The sequence below is a fragment of the Dama dama genome, chromosome 14 (assembly GCF_033118175.1).
Source record: "Dama dama isolate Ldn47 chromosome 14, ASM3311817v1, whole genome shotgun sequence".
Classification (NCBI taxonomy): domain Eukaryota; kingdom Metazoa; phylum Chordata; class Mammalia; order Artiodactyla; family Cervidae; genus Dama; species Dama dama.
The window spans coordinates 1,528,655-1,547,677 of NC_083694.1; the positions used below are offsets into that span (position 1 = coordinate 1,528,655).

The window sequence follows — 19,023 nt, forward strand, 5'->3', positions numbered from 1 at the left end:
GAAGGACTGATGCTGAAGCTGAAACTCCAGTACTCTGGCCACCTCATGTGAAGAGTTGACTCATTGGAAAAAACCCTGATGCTGGGAGGGATTGGGGGCAGGAGGAGAAGGGAACGACAGAGGATGAGATGGCTGGATGGCATCACTGACTCGATGGGCATGAGTTTGAGTAAACTCCGGGAGTTGGTGATGGACAGGGAGGCCTGGCGTGCTGCGATTCATGGGGTCGCAAAGAGTCGGACACGACTGAGCGACTGAACTGAACTGAGTGCAAATTCAGGTTGGAACCCACCAAAAGAGATAGCCCACAACCAAAGGCAAAGAAGCCACAACACGATGGTAGGAGGGGTGCAATCACGTTTAAGATCAAACCTCACCGCCCCTCTTAGCAGGTAAGGGGTGGGGCAGCCGACGTTCTAGGCCAAAATAAGCAGCTCAGGAGTCCTGGAAAAGGGAAGCAGACTTCAATTAGACACCCGAAAGCCAGAGGGGAGAAGGTTTTCCAGAAGTAATGTTGTAACAGTGGGCACCATTTTCTTCCCTCCCACCACCCTGCAACCTGTGACCTAGATTTAGGGGGAATGGGGATAGTTAGTGACCACCAGACCGCTGGCTTCCGGGGAGGGAGACCCAAATCTGCACTTACACAATGGGAGGCTGGAGAAGTCCCCTTTTCCTTGCCTGAGAGTGAGGCTCCCCGATGGAGAGCAGCTGTCAGACAGGTCCCACGACCAGGTGCCACCTGGCCGGCCCTCACGATGGCGCCGGGGAAGCCCAGCAGAGCCGAGAGGAAGGTGCAGGGACGTGAAGGAATTCGCTGGCAGGCACCAAGAGCCCTGGGCGCTGTCCTTGTGCGGAGAGCCTGAGTTCCTGCCTCTATTGAACTTTTTCAGAATGGGTGTGACCTCGCTGAAATGTACTTAGGTTATTTTGGTTCATTTCTGTAACTCCCACACCTTCCCTTCTTTGGCTACATCTAGGTTTTGCATCATGTTAGACGCTCTGGCCAGTTCCGCTGGTCACAAAAGTGGTGAACTCTTGGTCTGATCTTTAGTTTCTCTTTGAAAGAATAGCTGGTTGGCCTGCATTTCAGACCCCAGGGCATGGCAAAGCAAATATGCGGAAAGAGTTTGCGCCCTCAGATTTCTTTTTCTGCCCTGGTTGACCTGATATCCCCCTCTGGTAGTGGGTGTTATTGAGCAGTGTGTTGTGAGATTCTGATGAGGGGCCGAGGGTCTTTGTTGTGGAGAAATGCATGTTCCAGTTAGGGCGTCTGCTTTTTAGGGTGCAAGCCTGTCATCAGGGGCAGTGCCGTGGGTCGTGCTATATTCACTCGGAATTGGTAGGAACTGATGGCTCGATCCTCAGGCTTGGAGCCCATCATTTGGCTTTTTGATGGTTGTGGTGGCTGAGTTCCACGCAGATGCTGTCCAGGCCTGTGGGCGATTCCCACAGGATGCGGCTCAGGATTCGAGGGTCCCTCATCGGAACAGCCGTGATCTGGTCGGTCATTACTGGCTCCAGATGTCACTACTGTGCTCCAGGGGAGCACAGCAGGCAGCTATGGGGTTACTCTTAGCTCCCAAACCACCCCCCATTCCGAGGAAGACTGGGAGCAGTGTAGTTTTCCCTCAAGAGTTTACTTTTTACAATAGATTGTAGCTTAAAACTCCTGTTGTGGCATCATAGAAGTGAGGCTTGGCAGTGACTTTAAAAAAAGCCAGATAGAAATGCATCATGGTTTAGCATATGATGTTTGTGAGACCCAAGTCCAGGTTCTTGGTCCTCTATGAGTGACCTGGGAAGAGTTCCCTAGTGTAAAGTGGAAGGGATGGCTACCTCCTCATCTTGTTGAGTGCCTATAACGCAGGCTTCTGTGAGCTCCCCAAAGAAGAATCCAGAAAGTCCGGACCCATGGCAGAGTAACTGAAACTTTTGCTTCTACTTGTGATACTAAGCGTGTGCATGCCTGTGAGTGGGGTTTACCATGGAAAACATGCTTTTTACAGTGAGTCAAAGAAATTTGAAATATAGTGGGCTGATTCCCATCTTTCTGTGGTGCTTGAGTTTTAGTCCTTAATATACAGCACCAGGTCATGTGGGCAGGTGAGGAAAGTTACTTGGGAGTGTCCTTGCTTCTGAAACTTGTGTATAACTAGGAAAAAACAAATGACTTTCAATGTTGAATCCTTATGAGTACTTTTCATATTTTGGGGAAAACCTTTTCTTTCAGTCTTTTTAAATTATGTGCATAATTTCTTGTAATAAGCTCAGTGTTTATGAAAGTGAAAAGGTAAAATACTTCTTCCCAGAAATCAGTTTGAGAGTTTTTTCTCTGTAAATAGAACTTGAGGGAGATCCTGTCTGTTAAGGTTTTGTGCTGGTCTTCTCTGTTATGGTGGCAGCCCTTCCTGACTGCTGTCCACGCCCCTGAAGTGCTCCTGAGGACCAACTTTCTGAGTGTGGTTGCACCTGCCCCCCACATCATTGAAGTGGGTTCCACTTTCTCTGCTCTGTGTCCCAGCTCACTCCATCAGGTGGCCCCTGGCAGTGTCCGTTTTTGTGTGGGGTCTGAGTTTGCGTCTAACTCACTCAACTGAAGTTTCTGAACTTGAAAAATTCAGTCCTAATTGTGTATAGTTGTGTGTATCCATGGGTTCTGCATTCACCAACTGTGGATTGAAAGTACATTTTTTAGAGAGTCCCAAGAAGCAAGACTTGAATTTGCTGCACACAGGCAACTATTTGAATACACAGCACTTGCATTGGGTCAGGTGTTGAAAGTTATCTTGCAATGAGTTAAAGTGAACGGGAGGATGTGTGTACGTTATGTAGAAGTTCATTGTAAATGAGGGACTGGAGTGTCTGAGGATTCTGGTGTGTTCAGGGGTCTGGAACCAGTCCTCTGCAACACCAAAGGTTAACTGTGGAGTGGTATTTTGAAATTGGGCATAATCTGGGATTAAGACTGAACTGTATGAAGTGCTGTTATTCTAGAGTCTCTGACCTCAGAAATGCAATTTCCTGGGGTTCAGTCCTTGCCAGGGTGTGAAAAAAAGAAAAAAAATAAATAAATAAGATCAAACCTCATACCCGCCAGAGACGCTTGGAGGGCACAGATAAAACCTTGCGTGCACGGGGACCGAGGGAGAGGAGCGGTGACCCCACAGGGGGCGGGCCAGACCTGCCGTGGTGTCTGAGGGCCTCCTGCAGCAGCCTGCTGCAGGGACAGGGGCTCCGGCAGCAGCAGTCCTGGGAGGGGTGGCCTGTGGCCCAAGTCCTCTTGGAGGAGGTTGCCATGAGCCCCACTGTCGGGCCGCCAGGCGAGCAACTCACAAACTGGAGGACAATTATACCAAAGAAGTTCTCACTGCTCTGAAGTTTCCAGGCCCCACCAGACTACCCAAGCAAAGGGATTCAGTATCCTCAGGGAACCTGACTTTGAAGAGCAGTGAGATTTGATAGCAGAGCTTCCATAGTGGTGGTGAAACAGGCTCTTGGTGGGCACAAACAAAACCTTGTGCACACCAGGACCCAGGAGAAAGGAGCAGAGACCCCACAAGAGACTGAGCCAGACTTGCCTGTGTGTGTGGGAGTCTCTGGTGGGGCGTGGGGCTACAGTGCGGGTCAGGGCACTGGCTCCAGCAGTCCTGGGAGGCTCAGCGTGCTGGCGTAAGCCCTGTTGAAGGAGGTTGCCATTACAGCCATCACGCCACCACAGTTTGGCCTCAGGCCAAACTACAGGGAAGGAACACAGCCCCACCCATCAGCAGAAAATTGGATTAAAGATTTACTGAGCATGGCCCTGCCCACCAGAGTGAGACCTACTTTTCCCCACAGCCAGTCCCTCCCATCAGGAAGGGTCCACAAGCCTCTTATCCTCATCCACCAGAGAGCAGACAGAATGAAAACCACAATCACAGGAAACTAACCAGATTTATCATATGGATCACAGCCTCACCTAACTCAGTGAAATGATAAGCCATGCCCTGTAGGGCCACCCAAGACAGACGGGTCATGGTGGAGAGTTCTGACAAAATGTGGTCCACGGGAGAAGGGAATGGTAAACCACTTCAGCATCCTTGCCTTGAGAACCTCATGGACAGGATGAGATGGTTGGACGGCATCACTGACTCGATGGACATGAGTTTGAGCAGATGCCAGGAAATAGTGAAGGACACGGAAGCCTGGCATGCTGCAGTCCATGGGGTTGCCAAGAGTTGGACACGACTAAGAGACTGAACAACATTAATAGATTCATCTTGGAAGCAGTGTGATCGCTTTGTGCTGGTACCCATGCTAGACGCTAGGCGGCAACAAGCAACTTACTGAGGCCTGCTGCTGACCATCTAGGAGAGCACCAGATTCACTTGACTCTAGGGCAGAAATGTCCCAAGGGCGTTAGACACACAGCTTCGCCCCCTTTCCCCCCACCCCGCGTTGTCCAGCTCTGGACTGTGAGGCTGAGCTGTGGAAACACGAATCCAGGCTTGGGGTAGGACTGGACGAGTCAGGACGCTTGGTTTTAGCCCACCCACCTGCTGTGTACACGCGGCTGCATCCCTCCTCCCTCTGTGGGCCCGGAAAAGGAGAAGCTGGCTGGCTCCTACCCTCCTCTCTCTCGTTGGAGAGCAGTGGTTCTCAATTCCATTAGAGTCAGCATCCCCTTTGCAACGTCCCCGCTATCCTGCAGTGCAGTTTCATAGATGATATGACCAGTCTACAGCCATCATTTAAACACCTCAAAGGTAATTATAATAAAGAAGAAAATATTATGATAGGACACAGTATCTCAGTATATAAGTGTTAGATAAGACTTAAAGAAGGCATAATGTAGGCAGATTGCTTGCACCTAATTGTAATAAGTTTGAATTTAAGAGAAATAGAAGACTTGGGCCACACTTCCAAAAAAACCAAACAAGCCCTCGCTATATACAAAAAAATCAAAGACCATTACGGAGTGAACACTAGAATAAAAACTGTTAGGTAGGTAAAAACAGACTAGAGGTCTTTGCATATATATATATATATATATATATATATATATATGTTTTTTTTTTTTTTTTTTAAAAAGGGAAATAACCTTCATCGAAGTAGAGATAACATAGCAAAGCAAGTTAAAGATGACACAGTGAGAAAATGAGGAAATACAATGTGAGAGCAAACAGGCTGAGTCTGAGGGAGTTCCCTGGAGGTCTGGTGGTTAGGATTTGGCTCTTTCACTGCTGTGGCCCATGTTCCCTGGTCAGGCAACTGAAATCCCGCAAGCCACACTGTGCAGTCAAAAACCCCCCCAAACCACAAACCAAAAACTGGATTTGATGTGTGCTGTTAAAAATAGCTCCCTGTGTTACCATATGGGATGGGGTAGTGGAAACATGTCACAGACACTTAGATCTGTGTTTTACTTTTCTTTTTCTAAGACTTTTTTTTGATGTGGACTATTTTTAGTCTTTATTGAATTTGTTACAATATGCTTCTTCTTCTTTTTTAAAAATATTTTTTGGCTTTTTGGGTGCAGGGCATGTGGGATCTCAGCTCCCGACCAGGGATTAAACTCACACCCCTTGCATTGGAAGGTGACGCCGTAACCACTGGACCACCAGGGAAGTCCCCACAGATCTGTGTTTTAAAACACCATCGTGTGTTCAGGCAAACTTCAGTCTGGGGGATCTTAAGAGGCCTTGGAGATCATATATTTCCAATGGGCAATATAGGATGGATTGGAAAGAGAAGTGGTGATACAAGTTGTTTAAAGCAATTGAATGTGCACCCTGAGAAAAACAGCAGGCAATTCCCCCAAACATTTCCATGTGCAATTGTTACAACATAGATGTTCATCTTTGGGCTGTAAAAACTTAAAAAATATGAAGGAGGCAATACTGTAATATGAAATAATTTCTAAAAACAGGTATTAAGGAGATCCAAGGAGACCTTGCATCTCAAGAATCTTTGCTTTAATGATATTTGGTTCTCTCAGAGTGTCTCTGTTAACTGTTTGCAATCAGCCTCTTTGCTTTTTCAGTAAGACTACTGCATTTGAACCAAATATACAGTAGTTGCAGTGTTAGAATCCGTTGTGTAGACAATGATTGGAGTAGATTATTCAGTAATTCTGAGACAATGTCTTTTTTCCATTTAAGTGTCTTCTCCATAACAAGCATCTCTCAACTTACTGAGTTATTCAGAAAACTAATTTTTTTAAAAATTAGAAGCATACAAAAACTTTTTAGAACTATTATGAATTGTGATATGACTGACTTACACTGGTAGTAGATTTAGTCTATTTGTACATTTTAAAGTTATCCAGGGCAGAAGGCAATTAATTATTTTGGAAAACTCTCCTGTGCATTGGAGCCACTAAACTCCAGTAAGAGTTTTGCCTTCTTAACACTGAGACAACTTAAGACCTCCTGAAAATTTTCAAAATCACCCTTAGGGGGCCATATACTTCCCATTGAAACTGGTAGGTAAAGAGCTCAGGCTATGAAATCAGAGTGCCCTGGGCTTCACTCTAGCTTCATAAGACCTTTAGATATTCTATTCACTCTTTCTGTGCCTCAGTTTCTTGGGTAATAATCACATAAAGATAAGAATTAGTGAGTAAATGCATGTGAAGTGCATAGAACTGGGCGCCTGGCTCATAGTAAATACTTAATGAGCCACTGTTATTACTATTCCCATATAGTTATAATAATCACACTGCTATATTAATATTACTATTATTAGTCTACTGTCTAGCGCTGCTATATGAAAGACTCGGATTTCAGTTGTGGTTTCAAACTGCTCCCACAGGAGTGAAAGTGAAAGTTGCTCAGTTGTGTCCAAATCTTTGCGACCCATGGACTATACAGTCCATGGAATTCTCTAGGCCAGAATACTGGAGTAGGTAGCTATTCCTTCTCCAGGGGATCTTCCTAACCCAGGGATTGAACCCAGGTCTCCCTTATTGCAGGCGGGTTCTTTACCGTCTGAGCCACTAGGAGTAGCAGCTAGGAATACATTATCTCTCAGCCATGGAGCCCACCTGTAAGCTAGGAACTGAACTCTCCTGAAACTGGACCATCTTCAGCTGATCCTCGATGACAGCACTGGGTACCAGAGTTGGGCCCGAGGGGTTTGTCTACAGCCCACCATCCTGAAGAGGGGCCCCTTCATGGGGGCAACCCCAGAGAGGAGGACGCAGGCCCTGGGACACCTGTTCTGGTCCTGTGGGGAAGGGCTGGGAGAGTGCTCCCCAGGGCTGCAGGGATGGAAGCGGGCAGGGGGAGGACCCCCGATGGCTGAAGGGCGGGGGTCCTTCCGAAGTCCTCCAGCGAAGACCGTGGGGTCAGCCAAGGATCTCTGAGGAAACAGTCTCCTGCGCCCTTCATACTGACCCTAAAAACACTCAAAGGGCCAACACAGGGTCACTCCCGGCCCCTCACATTTGTGAATGAATTTGCATTTTCAAAGTGTTTTCTATCCTTTTTTTTTTTTTTTTTCATTTTATTTTCTCGAGAGCTCCTTGTGGATGGTAGTTAATATCCCCATTTCACAGATAAGGAAATTGAGACTCAAGAATTTTAGTGACTTGTCCAAATCTTTATGCAGCTAGCAAGGAGTGGGGCCAGGAATTGAGCACAACGTCTCCTTTCCTGCACCAGACTCGCAGTGGGGTGAGCCAGTTCTGCACTGGAGGCTTGGGGGTGAGGCGGCACGTGGCATGGCCCCCTTTCCCTGCAGCAGCAGGGTCTGAAGTCTGGCTGCTTGCCGGCCCCCAGCACGTCTCGCATCAAGAGTGAAGACAGAGCCATGCAGTGACAGTCTGCTCCTTAAAGGGCTTTCTCCGAGCTGCTTTTCAATGAGTGGTTCCTGACTGCCGACCCCTTTTGCACCCCCAGCCAGGCTTGATGGAAGGACTGATCTGGGCCAGAGGGTGGAGCAGTCAGGGCCTGTGAGCATCCCGCCTAGAGGGAAGCCGGGCCATCACATCCCACCTCCTCTCCTTGCCCCTGGCTCTGGCCTGGATGGGGAGCTGCGGACAGAGGAGTAGTTCCGCAAGTGGACAATCTCTCCAGTATACCTCCTCCAGCTCTACAGGCTTCTGTGTGAGCCTGTATCTGGTCCCAGTTCTCCTTGATTCACAAAGGACATCAAGGTTTATAACTCTCTTGGATGTTACAAAAGCCAAAATCCAGTCATTTCACTTATTTTACAAAGTGTAAAATAATATTATATATATATATAATACACATGCTACTAGCCCTTTAGGGATGAGAAGAGGTGTCCAGAATTCAAAATCAGCCGTTAGAACCAAGCTAATCAGGCTTGCCTTCCTGTATCCTTTCTTGAAACATGAATGCCGCCTTCTCTCCCCAGACCCCCTGCGGAAGCCCAGCAAAGTCTGCTGCTGTCCTGGGTTCATGTTCACTGTCCACCCGCTTCCCTATAGAATTCTTACTCTTAATTCTCATTCCTCACAAACAGATTTCAAATTAAGCAGCTCTGCTGAAGTCCTTCACACTGAGTGTCAATAAAGGATAACCACTGAGTACCTGCCAAGAGATGTGGCCCCAAATCTCTGAAGCTAGATGAAAAGAATTCAGGCAGCCTTTTTGATACCACCCCCAACCCTGACGTCAGCTGAAGGTTCCAGGGCCTAAAGCATCTGATACTTCCATTGTTCAGGTTCTTGGGACTAGTCTTGATCTGGGATCACGTGGATCAAAAAGATGACAGTGGTGTTGACAACAAACCATCATCCCCAGTTTGTGGGGAGGTCCCATGCTTCCGAGAATTCTGGGATTCCTGCCTGGGAGGGAGGCCAAGGTGGGCAGCCCACAGCTTAGGGGGAGCGGGTGGTATGTGCTTCCCAGGTTGCTTAGGGAAGGCCTGGCCCCAGGCCTCCTCCCCCTTTGTCTGCCAATCGCGTAAACTGCCATGGACCCCAAAGCCAGGCACGGGCAGACATGGACACAGAGTGCCAGAGACACGCCACTTGTACGAACCATTTATTTCCCGTGTTGGGTTTATACAAACTTGCAAGATACAAATGCAGGGTTCACTGAGTGCTTCAGTACCTGTATCTACAGAAAGAATGCTGCTGAGAAGGACGCAAGCTCTCATCTGTCATCACGATGGCCCCTCCCTCGGGAGGGCCTTGTTGGCTAGAAAGATGCTAAGGGGCTGCTAAGGGGCTGCTACAGAGCCCTGGCAGGTACTCACTGTTTATCTAACCTTAACTCTTCTCCTAAGGTCACTTGTATACTAAATAAAGACACCAAGATCATAAATTTCCTTGTATAGTTTATTTTCTAATACTAGCAAATCAAATTGGCCCCAATATGTGCATAAATAGATATATGTATATATACGTATATTTCATATTTTCCTTAGTTTTAAGAGCTGCCAGGTGAGGGGCTGCCTAAAGGGAAGGGAATTACTTCCGTCTTGCTATAGTCAGCCCTGCTCCAAGAGCATCCCTCTTACCAGTGCAGGTGAGCAAGCATGCACAGCCTTCAACCTCAGAAAATCTCTAAAGTGACAACATTAGTACTTGATTACAGCTTCCTGGTTATTGTTGAGGGAGGTAATGTGTTAATTGGGAAGGCCCTAGATTAGTAACCAGGACTTTCCCCAGGTGGGTAACAGCTCTGGGCCCCCACCCAGGCCCCCTTCATTCCTAGCAAGATGCTTTAGGCTGGGAATAGGGTGCCAGCAAAGGTCAAAGTGGCAGGCCAGGCTTCAAATGCTGGCCAGGAGCCCTGTGCTAGGTTCCAAAACCTTTGATTCCAGATCTGGACAAAAGACTTCCATTCTGCCCAAATCCTTGCAAAGCAAGAGCCCCTTGCCCACTTCAGTAGTCAATAAGCAGTTTGGAAGGCTGAGCTGGCTTAGTTCAGGGCCCCAGCAGGAGGAAAGTTCTGGGCAAGGCTGAGACGCACCTTGTCCTTCGGACCCTCAGGGCTGACTTCACAGTCTGGATGCCAGACTGGGGTACCATCCCCTTAACAACGGGCCCCAGAAGAAGGGTCACAGAGGGAGGCAGGTGCCGTAGGTGTCACCCAGACCAGAGAGGGACCAAGTGAAGAGGAATGTGAGAAGTCCAAGGAATTTGAATGTGTCTGCCCCGAAGGACCAGAGATGTCAAACTGCTTCCACTGGCTGTTGCACTGTGTCCTGGGTCCATCAGACAACAGACCGACACTCTCAGTGCTGTTTGGCATATTCCAGCAGGGTAATAAAGGTGGTGGTCCAGGAGCACATCTGGGGTGTGTATGCCTGCAAGGGTCTGCTTTTGTGCACACAACTGTAAACATTTCCTCAAAAAGGTTCACATTCAATAACCCTAGAGAGTCATCAAAAGTTGACAGTGTAATCAAATCCTTAGACCAGGACTGCAAGAGAATGTCCCACCCTGGAAAGATCCTCTCTGGCTGAGTCCTGGAGACCAGCCCTTGGCAGACTGGGAATGGGAAGAAGGAAGCTGCTGAGGAGGGAAGGGTGAAGGGCTGGACCTACAGGCAGCCCCCCAGTCCCTCACATCGTCTGCCAATTCCATTCAGACATTGCACATTTTGAAAATAGATTTGCTTTTATAACAAAAAAGTAAAATAGATCTGTCTTAAAATAACTCCTCTCCCCTTCTTTGGATCAAAAGGCATGGGGTATGGCCGCAGTATGCTTGGAATGATGTGGAAAGGAAAGGAAGGAAAACGGGCCTGGGCAGGAGTTCCAGGAAAGGATCAGATGTCCAAACAAATATATATGTATATATATATATATATTACATATACATCTATAATATGATAATCTTCACAAAACATATATTAAGGCATGTAAAGCAACATAAAGAGCCAGCTTTATGAAAAAGAGGTGAAAGAGAGGTCGCAGAGGGGCAGACATTAATCCTTGGTATTTCACATGTATTTCTAAAAATATCACTTAAAAAAAAGAGACACAAAGAAAGGGGAAGGCATGGAAGGACCCCAGTAATCTGCTTTTTATGGATGGACAAGGTGTGGGAGAAGATGGAGAAGGGGAGGAGGGTTACCTGGGAGCTGATCCCACCTGTCAGTCTATGGGGCAGAAAGGACAAGTTTGGGGTGCTTGAGCTTTGCTGAAGATGGGAGATGCAGCCAAGGGTCACGTTTACAAAAACCTGCTAGACATGAGGGTAAGTGGAAGCCTCCTGTCTGTAAACCCTCAGATACACAAGAATATCCTAAGCACCTAGAACAGTGCCTGGTACATAAAAGGTGCTCAATAAATATTTGTTGAATGAATTGTCAGCTTTACTTGCATATGAACCATAACTGTCCCAGCCATGAAGGAGTGGAGAGGAATTGCTAGAAGATGAAGTAATCGTTCTCAGGGTTGCTGGAGGTCAGGTTGAAGTCTCAGGGAAGCAACCCTGGCAAAGAGAAGGTCTAGGGGCCAAGGGTTTTCCCTCTATCTCCTCCCTCCTCTCCGGCTACATTCATCTGAAGGTGGTGGAGCAGAGGGACAACAGGCTTTGCTCCTGTCTCTCCGCCACTGGCCCCCTGGCAAGGTAGGGTGTGAATGAGCCACGCGAGAAGGGAGACCCTCCAACAGCTTCAACCTGTCCCACTGTGGGACACCTGGGATTCAGAGTAGGGCTCCAGAATCTGGCCTACCAGGTTCAGGCCATATCTGCTCTCCTGGGGCACACACTCAGCTGGCCCACAGCACATTCCAGGGGGAAGGAGATAAGATGGTGTCACAGAAATGTTTAGGGATGGCCCCCTGGCTGACCACACGCTCCACACTCTGACCACCCCACATCTTCTGGTCTTCCAAAAGGACCAAGACAGGTCCTCGTCTCTGCTCCTGACCCCAGGACGTGGAGGCTGACATCAGGCCCAGACCCAGCGTAGTGCTCCCCGGGCCCTCAGCTCACACCTCCGCCCCCCAGCAGCGTGCTCCATGGCGGGTCCTTGAGCTGGCAGCCCCTGACCCCGGCACAAGGCGGGGAGAGCGGAGCTGACACCTGGTGCTGTGCCTGGCACTAACCTAAGGCTCCACCCTGGGGAAACCGACCCCATTCCCTTCTCATCTCTGTCCGCCCCCTCCTCCTCGCGCATGAGCCCTGCCGTTCCCTTTCCTCCTGCCCTCCCGAGACCTCTCCCCCTCTCTCTGCTACCCCTTCTCAACCTGCCCTCAGACGCTACACATACCTGCCGCTTCCCACCCACGGCCAACGCTTCCCTCTGGGAGCCAAGGAGCCTCTCCCATCTCTCGTCAGCTTGTCTTTGGCTCAGGCAGGGTGGTCAGTCTCCACTGGACCCCAAAGGAGCACCCAATAAACAGGGATGTGCCAAGACCCTGGGCACCGCTGGACAGCAGGGCGGGGCTGATGGAAGGGGATGATGGCAGGTCTTGCTCTTGGCATCGAGAGACGAGTGCTAACCTAAGAAGGCCCAGGGTGCGTTCCCCACCAGGGCATCTTCTCCACCAAGGAATGTTCCAGTAGGGCTGTCACAACCCCAGCCAGGGCCAAAGCGAGGCTCCCTGTGCCTAGTGCAGCAGACAGGATGGCGCTCCTCACCCCGCCGCCTGACACCCCGGCCTAGGGTGACTGTCTTGAGTAGCGAGGATCTCGGGGCCGGAGTCCCAGGGATGTGGACACCGCTGTGTCCGTGCTGCTGTCGGCGGCGACCCCAGCCCCTGGCCTGGCTCCCCGCAGCATTCCTGCAGGAACGCAGGGGCGGGGGGCCAGGGTGGGCAGCTGGGCAGAGGCGGGCTTCAGAACGTGGCTCTCTGGAGCTTCACGGCATTGGCTTCGGCCAGGGCTTGCACTGGAGGAGAGAGACACGGGTGAGAAGGCGCTGCACGGGGGCGGACTCTCCAGCCCAGCCGCCCAGAAAGAAGTCTCTCCTGCAAAAACCACCCCTCAACCCTGAGAGAGGGGGACAGAGGAACAGAAGTCAGTTCTTGTTCAGCTGCCTGATACTGAGGGGCTATGTGCTAGGGGGAAGGGACACAGCCATTGCCTAGAGCTGTCTGGGGCCACTTTAATTTACAGGAGACCTGGGCCCGATCTGGGAGAGATAAGATCTGGGAGAAGCAGCTTCTAGAGGCTTCTGAGGCAGGGAGGCTGTGAATCTCAGCACGTGGCAGGCTCGCGGGCTGACAGGAGGTGCAGGGGTGGGCAGCTGGGGCGGCCCTCTGACGGCGGACAGGAGCGGCCTCTGTCCCCTCTGCTCCTGGAGATGCAAAGCCACTGGCACTGCAGCTTCCCAGGAGCAGCCCTGCCAGCCGGCTCCAGCCCAGCACCGCGCGGGACGGGCGGAGGGGAAGAGCGGCGAGGCGCGCGCAGGCGCGGGGAGAAGCGATGGCGGGCGGGATGGAGGGTGCAGGCGGCTCGCGGGGGAGGGCAGGGGTCCCGCTCCCGGGGCTGGATGAAATACGGTAGAAAGGTGCTTACGTCAGAGCTCAGACCCGCATGACATGGCTGCTGTCGGTGCCCCGCGGGGGTTCAGACGGTAGGGGGTTGGCTGGTGGAGCCGGGGAGGCAGGGGAGGTGGGAGGGCTTGGGGTGGCACACTGCACTGGAAACAGAAATGAACAGGGCAGTGAATAGGGGCTGCGGGGGGAGGAAGGCAGAGGCGGGAGGCTGGGTGCCCAGAGCAAGCGAGGCCCTCCTCCACGCAGGGAGCAAGGCAGGAGGCAAGCAGAGAGGAGCGCTGAGCTTGGGCATCTGTTCAAGCTGAGCAGAGCTGGTTCCAGGGTCGCCATGAAGGAGAGCATGGGGCCCCACAGGAGACCTGGCCCAATCCAAGCTCTGCTGAGAACCAGGGTGACTGGGGGTGAGGCCGGCCCCTCTGAGCCTAAGGCTCCCCTTCCATCTGTGCAGCGGGGAGACGCTCACACCTCCCCACGACTGTGGACAGGGTGAGGGGTGGCACCTCAGAGGCAGTGATATCACTGATGACCATGATTAATAGTGCAGTAAAATCACACTAATCCAAATCACCAGGCCCTCATTCAATGACTCAAAGTGATCCCAGTGTTTATCAGTTCCATAAGGATGGAGGCTCCTGATGGGCTTCAAACCAGTCTGTTAACTTCGACTGGAGGGTTCAAAAGCGATTCCCCACCGTCACTTGAGATCTCTTTTCATCCATCCAGGAAAGGCCAACTTCAATCCACCTCTAAACAGATCATTTAAGCCCCAAAGTGGTGACATTTGAATTAATGAGATTTTACTCTATTATCATTCTCTTCCATGCCGAGAACAGCAAAGTGAAGGACAAGGAAGGAGGAGTCGTAGTGTTAGGAACAAGTTCTGCAAGTCTCTAGACCCTGGTGCGGCTGTGGGAGAACGGCCTCACTCAGGCTCAGAGAAGAACCAGACCTGGGCCAGGGTCACACTGTTCCCCCAGGAGAGGGACCCTGGCACCGGACTTCCCAGACCCTTGCTCCCGCCCTACCTGGGCCCTCATCACCTTCCCCGGCCTCTGCACAGGAGAAGGCCCACGCAGCCCCGCGGCACATCTGCACACGCCACACAGATACAGAAGACACAGCGCCCTCCCTGACAGGAAGTGACCCAGTCTGCACAGGTCCAGCATCCCCACACCTTTCTGCTCAGCGCACACAGCTCATGTGTGTGTGGGCACGACTGAACCTGCGCCTGTACACAACCCAACACGGTTGTCACTTTTCATACAAATACATCCACAAACACCTTTGAAACACACATTCATGTGCACACCCGTATCACACATCTGACAGTTAGTTGTGTGGTAACTTCAATTCCTAAGGGTCAAGACACCAAAACCTAAGCAAGGAAGGTCTCAAGGAAGCCAAATAGAAGTTACAATGTACATGCAATAAAGCTCTTACAATTTATTCATTGAAGAGCTCCTTGGAGTCCAGATACTCTTATTTAAACACAATTATGGGAGGTGTTGACTTGCTGGGTTTCTAGCCCATGAGAGATTAGAAACAGCAAAATTAGGAGAGGGAGAGAGAAAGAGGAATTGAGAGGCCCACTGAGGTGCAAGTGAAAGAGAAAATCTGTGAAAAGTAGACACATTAACTTTAAAACCGTCACAGTCTGGGAGCATTCAGCAGGGCCACAAACAGATCTGTACGGATTAGAGACCCCAAGGGCATCTCTTCCACAGAGGTCAGCAAAATAGGGACATTTATAATGATACTCTGGTGGTAAAGAACCCGCCTGCCAATACAGGAGATGTTGGTTCGATCCCAGGTCGGGAACATCCTCTGGAGGAGGGCATGGCAACCCACTCCAGTATTCTTGCCTGGGGAATCCCCATGGACAGAGGAGCCTGGTGGGCTGCAGTCCGTGGGGGTGCAAAGGGTTGGACATGACTGAAGTGACTTAGCACACGTACATGCATAATGATACTAAATGAGCTAGAACAAGAAAGATTAATTATGTTAAATACAACCTCTTCAAGAAATCAGAAAAATACTAAACACAGATTATGAATATGTCCATGAAAATAAGCTCACATACGTAGCGGATAGGCCTTACAAGGCCCATGTGCAAGGCCTTACAATGTGCGCCTCCAGTTGTGTGTTCACAAGTACTACCACACCTGCACATGTAAGTAATCAGTCACACGCATTCCATCCATGAGGCTGTGCTCTCTCCATCCCGCACACCTCGGCGTGCCTTCACAAAGTTCCTACACTCACTGTGCACAACATACACACAAACAGCCCTGATCGCCCATCACACTGCAAAGAAAGCCCATCGCACGTAAACGTGTGCATTTTTAAGCACCCACCTACATACTGTACACTCACAGCAACAGTTTCCCAAACACCACCTGTACTGCTGTCTCTGCACAACACCCATAGAAATTTTACACACACAGACACACTCCTGTATTTGCAAACATTCCCTCCACCCATATGTCACATACGTGAACACACACACATACATATGCACCTACAACCATTACCCAGTTCAGACACTGTGATGGCATCATGCCACACGGACAAACTTAAGATCGCCACATCTTCCGTGTACGGCACATGGACAGTGGCTACAAGCTCGCCGCCCACCCCAGCACCCACGCCACACACTGCACCCAGGCCCTAACTGCACCCCCTGCCCGCTGCACCAGCCCACGGGCACCCTCCCCACACAGCGTCTGCCGTGCCTGGCAGAGCCGGGCTCTGGGAACGTGAGCCACAGGCCAGGGCAGTGGGGACAGGGTAAGTCTGAGGTCTGGCCGGGCCATGGCCATGTTTTAAATAGTTGGGGTTTTGGCAAAAGCAGGGTGACCACTGGCTTTCCGCACACAGACTGGAATGTAAGCCCGTGTGTATCAAGGGAGAATGTGAAAAGCCAGGGTGAGCTTTGTTTTCAAGACGCCTTCAGCAGGGGAGCTGCAGCAGGGAGAGCCAGGGCTGGGGAGGGGCAGAGGGAAGTTTGAATAGCACCGTATGTTCTAACTCCTGAAACAGGAAGTTGCCTTTTGCCCAGAGCACGCGGAATTTGATCTTTGGAAGGTCTGGGTTCATTTTGTAGCTAAACTACAGGGCGGCTGACAGAAGCTTCCTTGTAGCCAAACTGGTTCTGCTGCCTTTTGGCTGCAGGATGGGGCTCTCTGAAGCCTATCACTTCTCTTGCTCTCCACTCCTGCCAGCTGAAAGCTTGTTTCTGAAAGATCTCCAAGGACTTTCCCGGCCACCCATTCTAAAGTCCACTTACACCCCCACTGCTAGTGGGTTCTTCCTTAAAGCTTACTTAGATCCCTTTTGCTGTATCTTGAAACCCTTTGGTTTCTGAAAATATCCACATTTAAAATAGCTAGAAAAACCACAAACGGCTCCTGTTTCTACTTTAGCTGCTGCTATTTCAACTAATACGACCACCAGTGCTGGGACCACTGCTTCTACAGGGGAGCCTTGCCTGAGCAGTTACTGAGTACACCCTGCTTCCACCCTCGCAGCCCTAGGCAGGTATCTTGATTTAAACTTTACAGATGCAGAAAAGAGCCAGAACTGAAACCCTCCTGTGTCACTAACATGAAAAGCCTTTCCTTCCTCTGTGCGTCTAGCCACGATCCTAATCTGACACTCACCCAGGGCATTAGAACTGTGGCCAGCACAGCTAAAGTCATCACAAGCCTGGCATCTATCTAGGGCATTCATCTTGACTGGCCTTTGGAGCCTTCCCCCTCTCCATCCGAAGCACCTTTCGTGCTGAGGAAGAGGGAATATTCTGTCTCCGAGGCTTCGTGACTTGACCACTTCCCTCCATCACAAAGCCTCCCATTCACAGAGTCTTTTCCGTTCTTCTCAATTACATTCTCCTTTTTTCCAGGTGCTTCCCTTCTGGCTGAAGAGAAGTTAATCCTACTGACTACAACCCCATAGTGTCCACTAAGACCCACTAGCCTTTGTATCAGTGTGAAGTCAGCTCCTTACACGCACCTTTTCTTAGCAAGAAAGTGGGTTTGGGTCAACAGCCAAGGTGGTGACTGTACTGGCTACTGGTACCATCGCCCCTTTTCATTCCTGCTATTTGCCTGCAGCACGCATGGGCAGCCGGACAATGCCCTGGAACACTGGCCCTCACTCCGCCACTGGCACACCCTTGCATATCTCCCCATCAAGCTCAGTCATCACCCCTCCTCTGGGCCTTTCCTGGACCTGCGCAGCTCCCTGCGTTCCCCACACGGCCTCTGGCCATTCCTCCAACCAGCAGTCAGGCGGGTCATCATGACTCCGAGCTCCCAGATGTCAGCGACTCTGGTCCCTTCGCACCCCGGGAGCCTAGCACAGCCCCTGGTGCTCATTAAGTGCTCATCCTGGCCTCAAGGAACACCACCCTGCTCTACACTCGCCCCTGCCACACTGCCTCCCCTACTCCTGGGCAGCTGGTCTCCCTGGCAGAGCGAGGCCCAGCCCCTCTCACCAGACAGCATGCGGCCTCTGCGGGAGGCCTCGGTCGCCAGGGCACAGGAGATTTCAATCCGCTTCTCCTGCTCCTGCAGCTGGCTCTCTGAGTCCTGGGGCACGTCCACAAAGTCCCCCTCGCCGACGGGCACCACGTTCTGCATACTGAAGAGGCACAGACACACAGACATGGAGGGGGCAGGATGGTCCAGCTGGCTTGGGGGACCTGCAGGCTGAGGGTGGTGGGGGTCCAGGGGCCTGTGAGTGTCCAAGCCTGTCCCCTGGGGTGAGTAGGACCCTGGCAAAATGCATGTCGGGACCCCTGCCCGCAACATTTGAAGATGAACTAGAAGGTTTAAGAGAACATTCAGGGCAGCCTTGATGGGGAAGTGAAGTCAGCAGAAGGCAACTCATCCATTTGTCTTGATGAGAGCACGTGCATGAGCCCAGGAGGTCTTTGTGGCACCGAGGGCTGTGTCACCGACCCGGCCACGTGTCTCGGCCCAGTCTGCCACCTCGAACCACTTCTTCCACGGTGGGAGGCGTGGGAGACCCAACCACATGTGTCCGGGCACTGGATTCAGTAGCACTAGTGCCCTCGAAGTCGTGGGTGCCAAGGTGGGCAGAGGAAGTAGAGGTTCACCCGAGGCCTGTTACCTGGACTTGGCAATGAGCGTCTTGATCCTCTCCACCTTCTTCTGCTTCTCCTTCAGCTCCTCTGGGCTCAGGGGCATGTCGGGCTCCAGGTCAATGTACCGCTCAGGGATGAGGACTTTGTCCGGGGTGGAGAGCTGTGGAGAAACACGGTCACTGCCTGCACTCCCTTCTGCAGTTCCCCCCTGCCCCGCCCCCAGCGCTGCCCTTGCTGGACTCCAGTCACCTCCTTGTTGATATCCACGTCATAATGCTGGGGCTCCAGCTCCATCTTGCGCAGCCGGGCGATCTCCTCCCGCGGCGTCTCGTAGGCCTGCCCGCCGGGCTCCTCGGCTCGCAGCGCCGCCTCCAGGTTGGAGATGTCTACCTCGTGGATGCTGCGGTGGCGGCGCACCTGGGGGGCGGCAGAGTCAGGACCGTGCGGGCCTGTGTCCCGCTGCCTCCAGGCAGCCCCACCCAGCACGCCTGACCTGGCCACCACCC

General features: G+C 51.3%; 1 protein-coding gene across 16 annotated transcripts in view; it reads right to left on the bottom strand.

The window, feature by feature from the left end:
* Positions 1 to 11,254: 11,254 nt before the first annotated feature.
* The window catches only part of PLEKHA6 (pleckstrin homology domain containing A6), a 132,363-nt gene continuing 124,594 nt past the window's right edge, over positions 11,255 to 19,023 (bottom strand). For 14 of the 16 annotated variants that reach the window (XM_061159868.1, XM_061159866.1, XM_061159865.1 and 11 more), the window contains 5 exons: positions 18,767 to 18,934; positions 18,544 to 18,677; positions 17,906 to 18,051; positions 13,430 to 13,553; positions 11,255 to 12,800 (listed from right to left, as the gene is read on the bottom strand). In XM_061159868.1, coding sequence (XP_061015851.1) covers positions 13,438 to 13,553; positions 17,906 to 18,051; positions 18,544 to 18,677; positions 18,767 to 18,934 — 564 coding nt within the window. In that variant the 3' untranslated portion in view covers positions 11,255 to 12,800; positions 13,430 to 13,437. The remainder of the gene's footprint in view (positions 12,801 to 13,429; positions 13,554 to 17,905; positions 18,052 to 18,543; positions 18,678 to 18,766; positions 18,935 to 19,023) is intronic. The other 2 variants (XR_009695721.1, XM_061159869.1) reach the window with 2 other exon arrangements.